This window comes from Hipposideros armiger, unplaced genomic scaffold, assembly GCF_001890085.2.
Source record: "Hipposideros armiger isolate ML-2016 unplaced genomic scaffold, ASM189008v1 scaffold_891, whole genome shotgun sequence".
Classification (NCBI taxonomy): domain Eukaryota; kingdom Metazoa; phylum Chordata; class Mammalia; order Chiroptera; family Hipposideridae; genus Hipposideros; species Hipposideros armiger.
In genome coordinates this window covers 505,196-511,536 of record NW_017732241.1, presented here as the reverse complement: position 1 = coordinate 511,536, position 6,341 = coordinate 505,196, and the positions used below count along the sequence as shown (strand labels likewise).

At 33.7% G+C, this 6,341-nt stretch overlaps 1 protein-coding gene across 2 annotated transcripts in view; it reads right to left on the bottom strand.

Annotated features, from left to right (window-relative positions):
- Positions 1-437: 437 nt before the first annotated feature.
- FGF12 (fibroblast growth factor 12) overlaps positions 438-6,341 on the bottom strand; it is a 363,040-nt gene continuing 357,136 nt past the window's right edge. For both annotated transcript variants that reach the window (XM_019630092.1, XM_019630091.1), the window contains exon 5: positions 438-914. In XM_019630092.1, the coding sequence (XP_019485637.1) occupies positions 796-914 (119 nt within the window). In that variant the 3' untranslated portion in view covers positions 438-795. The remainder of the gene's footprint in view (positions 915-6,341) is intronic.

Sequence of the window (6,341 nt, the reverse complement as noted above, 5' to 3'; positions counted from 1 at the left end):
CTTCAGCCTTAGCAAAATAATTTTTTTCTAAATCACTAAAAACGAGATCCTAAATTAATAACTTTAATAAAAATACGATCTGTTCTGAGGAGAATCTGAAACTCTCTTTATGAAGGAATGAAATCAGCTAATACCATTAGATTCAACATAAACACCTAAACAATCTTAAATTAACAACTTCAACATAAACCTTTAAATTTTTCTTGATGTTAAGCGATTCCTGGCTATATACCTTAGAGGCATTAGAAGAATCTATAATTCATACATATTCAATATCATGGTAAAAATAATTCAGGAAACAGCATGTAATGATGTGTCAATTCCAAATGCCCGAAGAAAATACGAAATCAAAACAAAGCACTCTTCACAGCATTATCCAGACTTTTAAGCATTGAGGGCATTACATAAATTTGTAAGTTCAATTCTCCAAAACCCTGTTCTTTAAGGTAATAACTTTATTTCATCTTTATTACAGTTATGTCTTCATTACAATTAGCCCTCTGTTAATAACAGCAGTCTACTTTAATGTTTGTGGAGTCTGGATTTATTTTTCCCCTTGCGTGTATGTATGCTAATCTTTGTGCATATGCATTTTCTACCACATTGCAACAGGAAAGCTTTAGTTCAATTTTCTTGTCCTAAGCAAAGGAAGATTTTGAGTGCAGAATTTAGCCACTGGGTCCTGCGTTGCCATTTTATTTTTCTCTCCTTGGGTTGATTTATTGGAAAGAAATAGGTAAAGGGTGTAGGGGAAAAGGGAAGGGATGAGAGTGGGACGAAGGGAAGAGTTCTCAGCTATGTTGAATCTTGATTCACGACTTTGCCTCCGTTCATGGTTGGTGTTCCAGAGCTTTTCCTTGAACGCCCTTGTTTTTCTCCAATTTCATGTAGTGACGGCTCTCTGTACATACACACTGGAAAGCAAAATCATAATAATTACTTATAATGGTAGACATCAATCTGGTCTCAATAAACACCTCACATTAGATTTTATAATATTCTTAATTCTCATCACGATCTCCTCTCCAGCTGTAATAACAGGTTTAATGTGATAATGTATTTAGTGAACACACATGATTCTCTTCCAGTTCTATCAGTACAAACTTTTAAATCTTCTTGAGCTGCAGACCTATGAGTGTATGAGACATATGAGACATTTCTGTTCTCTTATAGATAAGGCTGGCATATTTACTGTCTACTAACCTATATAACAGGATTTTCATCTAGACTTAGAGGAGACATTAAGGGTTTAACATTTAAAGGATAGAAATAGATATTTTATATTGAGTCCTTAGTCTGTAATCTAGTTTGGGTGAGGAAAAAAATCCTTATATGCATGCTCCTAATCTTACCCCACTGTAAGAAATATGGCACTGTTGTGTTAGATTGAAATATTTATTGTCAATTTTCAGGGTATCCTACATAGGAAATGATAATGGGAGAGAAGGCAAAAAAAGGAAAAACAAAAAAAGTCCCCACAATTTTCTCAATTACTCCTGATTTCCTTCACCTAAGGTAATAATGAACACAGTCCATGTCTTCTAAGCTATTCCTCAATAGGAAAAGTGATTATGCAACTGTGTGGTTTCAGTGTATATATATAGAGTTTGTTTTCTCCTCAATTGTTTTGTGTGGCTTTGAAGCTCTGTCATCTGTAAAGTATCATGGTTGTTGCTAGATTATTGCATAAAAAGAACAATGTTTTTCAATTCATATTTATCCTCATAAGATAGGCTGTATCAGCATATTGAGTACATTAAAACAGGTTCATCTGTTGTGAGATAAATGTGACTATAGACGAGTACATGAACTATTTCACTTAAATATCTGGAATTATTTTCATCTGTGACTTAGGAACAAACAGTTTTAAGTACCTCTGTCTATTGAACCACCACTACAGTGACTTGGTAACCCGAATGTTATTTCCAATCAAATGGCGTCTTCCCCAGGGCTTAGCCCTGGTACTGCAGATGTGAGTTTGGCTGTGACTGAATAGACATCTGTCATGTGCGGTGGTTAAGAGACCAATTTGGGAGCCACACTGCCTGCATCCACATGATTACTCAGCAAACTTTCCAGCGCTGTCAACTTGGACACAATTTTTCAATTCAAAAATATCATTTTTATGAGGATGAAATGCCTGGCATATAGTAAGCATCCGCAGATGTTTAAGAAAATGAAGGAGCTCATCTCTTCATGAGAATTTTGAATAACACATTTCAGAGAATATAGTGATCAATTGTTTTAGCTGAAGGTATTGTAAATCCAACACTAGATTATGAGAGTTGAGATGCAAGTAAGATTCTCCTCAGACTAGTTCAGTGAGGAGGAGACAGGTTTCTTCCAACACACTCAGTAGTAGAGCTTCTTAAATGTTAATGTGTATTTGAATAGCCGAGGGATATTGTTAAAATGCAGGTTCTGATTCAGCCAGTCTGTAGTGGGCTTGAGATTCTGCATTTTTAATAAGCTCCCTGGTGCTGCTGATGCTGGTGAAACCTAAACCACGCTTTGTGTAGCATAAAGTACATATACAAAATATGTTTGGTAAGTATACCATGTAAAAGTATTATATATAAATTTTTGGGGGGGTGACAGTCATTAACAAGATTATAAAAGTTTCAAGTGCATACAATTCTATAATACACCATCTGTATCTTGCATTGTCTTCTCTCACCATCTCTTTAACCCTCTTTACCTTCCCCCACCCCTTTCCCCTTTGGTAACCACCATACTGTTATCTGTGTCTATGAGGTTTTTTTGTTTTGTTTGTTCATTTGTTGCTTTCTGTTTTATATCCCACATATGAGCAGAATCATGGTTCTTATCTTTTTCCATCTGACTTATTTTGCTTAGCATGACACTCTCAAGGTCCATCCATGGTATCGCAAATGTAAGTATTTCATCTTTCCTTATGGCTGTGTAGTACTCCATTGTGTTTATATACCACATCTTCTTTATTTAATCATCTGTTGAAGGACACTTAGGTTGTTTCCATGTCTTGGCTATTGTGAATAATGCTGCAATGAACATAGGAGTACATATATCTTCATGAATGTTTTTAAATTTTTTGGGTATATACTCAGAATAGAGATTGCTGGGTAATATGATAACTCTATTCTTAAATTTTTGAGGAAACTCCATCCTGTTTTCCATAGTGGTTGTACCAACTTACATTCTCACCAGCAGTGTATGAAGGTTGCTTCTTCAACATTTGTTATTTCTTATCTTATTGATAATAGCCATTCCAACATGTGTGAGGTGATATCTCATTGAGATTTTGATTTACATTTCCCTTACAGGTAGTGAAGTTAAGCATTTTTTCATATATAATATCTGTTGGCCATTTGCATGTCTCCTTGGGAAAAGTGTGTGTGCGCAGGTCTTCAGCCCACTTTTTAATTGGATTGTTGTTTTTTGTTGTTGTTGTTGTAAGGTTTCATGAGCTCTATATTTTTTTGGATATTAGTCTCTTATCAGAGGTTTGTTTGCAAATGTCTTCTCCTATTTGGTTGGTTGTTTTTTGTTTTCTTTATGTTTCTTTTGCTGTGCAGAAGCTTTTTAGTTTGATGTAGTCCCATTCATTTATTTTTGCTTTTACTCCCCTTGCCTTTGGGGTCCAATTCATAAAATCCTCTCTGAACCCAAGGTACCTATGTTTTAGTACCTATGTTTTCTTCTATGTAGTTTATTGTTTCAGGTCTTATATTAAGGTCTTTGATTTATTTTGGGTTAATTTTTATGTGTGGTGTCAAATAATAGTCTAGTTTCATTCTTTTGCATGTGGCTTTTTACTTTTCCCAGCACCATTTATTGAAGATGCTATCTTTTCTCCATTGTATGTTTTTAGTTCCTTTGTTGAAAATTATTTGCCCATATAATGTGGGTTTATTTCTGGGCTCTCAATTCAGTTGCATTGGTCTGTGTGTCTACTTTTCTGCCAATACCATAGTGTTTTGATTATTGTAGCTTTGTAGTATAATTTGAAGTCAGGGGTGTGATATCTCCAGCTTTGTTCTTTTTTCTCAGGATTTCTTTGGCTATCGGGGTCATTTGTGGTTCTATACAAATTTGATGATTTTTCTGTTTTATTTATTTGAAAAAAAAATGCCAGTGGGATTTTGATGGAGATTGCATTAAATCTGTATATTGCTTTAGGCAATATGGCTTTTAACTATGTTGATGCTTCCAGTCCATGAACATGGAATATCTTTCTATTTCTTTGTGTCTTCTTCAATATCTTTCAATGTATTGTAGGTTTTCAGTGTATAGGACCTTCGCACCATTTGTTAAGTTTTATTGCTTTTGTTACAGTTGCAAATGAAATTTTTTTCATTTCTTTTTCTGAAATTTTATCATTAGTATATAGGAATGCATTAGATTTTTGTACATTGATTTTGCATCCTGCAACTTTACTACACTGTTTATTGTTTCTAATAATTATTTTTTTTGTGTGGAGTCTGTAGGGTTTTCTATATAAAGAATCATGTCATTTTCAAAAAATGAGAATTGTAATGCCAGTTTGGATGCCTTTTATTTCTTTCTCCTGTTTGACTGCTCGGGCTAGGACTTCCAGGGCTATGTTGAATCACAGTGGTCAGAGTGGACATCCTGGCCTTGTTCCTGATCTTAGAGAAAAAGTTTTCAGTTTTTCACCATTGAGTATTTTATTAGCTGAGAGTTTGTCATTTATGGCCTTTGTTATGTTATGTTAATTATTTTATTCATAAATGGATGTTACATTTTGTCAAATGCTTTTTGTGCATCTATTAAGGCCAACATTACCCTGATACCCAAATCTCACAGAGGAAACACAAGAAAAAAAAATTATAGACCAGTGTCTCTGATGATATAAATACAAAAATCCTAAACAAAATACTAGTAAATCAAATATATTAAAAAACGTAATACATCATGAGCAAGTGGGGTTCATTCCAGAGGCACAAGGATGGTTCAACATACACAAATCAATCAATGTGACATACCAACATAACAAAATAAAGGATAAAAATAATTTTTTAAATAAAATTTTCAAATATTTCAATTACTACAATGAGTGGTTCCTCCAATATTTCCAAAGGACTAACTGCCTTTGGCCGAAGTAGCAAAGCATACGGAGAAAACTGTTCAGAAAGAGTTGCTCCTGTAATTTCCAGGTGGTGCCAGTAGGTAATTGAGATTTTTGTCTTTTTTTACAAAAGACAGAAGATCCTTATGGAAGATTCTATTGGAATCGTGAAGTTCCTCAAGTCTAATGTTTCTTACCTGTATTTCTGTTATGGACAAGTGTCAAAATCTCCAAAATTAAAGCATACGTTTATATGCTCAAAATACAGCCATTTATTTGTAACTGGTTAATGCACAGTGGAACTTGGAAGAAGTAATGATGTGTACAGTTGGAAAGCTATTCATCTGATGTCATAAAGCAGTTTTTCCCTACTCTGTCACCTAATCAGCTGTGAAAACACATATATCCCCAGGGCTGCTAAATCAGAGTCTCAGTGAACAAAATGTTTTTTTTTTTAATACATGATAGATTTTGACCTGCAAATTTCTTAAACTTCAAGCTGGAGACAAATGAAGAATGTTATTTTCAAATTTCAATTTTTATAATTTTTGTAGCTGCATTTCTCTTAGTTTTCTTATGTCATAGATTCTGCCCAAGGCATATATTTTTAAGTTTTATCTTTTTTTTCTTGCTATGTGTCACTTACACATAAAATATTTTAGTTGTGACAACACAAAATGTTACCATTATAATTATCCCTGCAGATCATATTTCCAATAACTTAACCCTGCTGTCCATCCTGGTATCAAGTCCTCAGAGAGGTTTCCAAATTGACATCTGAAAATTTTCAGTGTCTCAAAAAGAATAAAACTCACTGGTATCTAGCAAAGTGTGCAACTTGTTCTTCTTCTAAGAAAACCCAATCACTAACTTGCTGATATTTCCATTAAATGGAGTAATAAAATTATGGGATTTAAAAAACTAGTTTATATATGTTAGTTCAGTTCACTGAAAACCTTGTCCCCAATAAATCAAATAGTTATTTGATTTCATATTTTTGCTTACAGGAAGAACTAAATGCTTAAAGAAAGCAAACTAAGGAATGCAAAAAAAGAGAGAGCAAATGTCTTTGTCAAACCAAAAGATTACATTTAAATTTCTTGTTATTTACAGGCTCTGGGATGTCAGTAATACTACCTAACTTCAGAAGCTGACAAATCAAGGGGTATGAATCTCAATCAAATTTTATAAATAAAATGTAAGTAAAAGATCAGGATCCAGCTAGAAAGGAAAAAAAAAAAAAGGACAAAACACTTCTCTTCAGTAGTGTAAT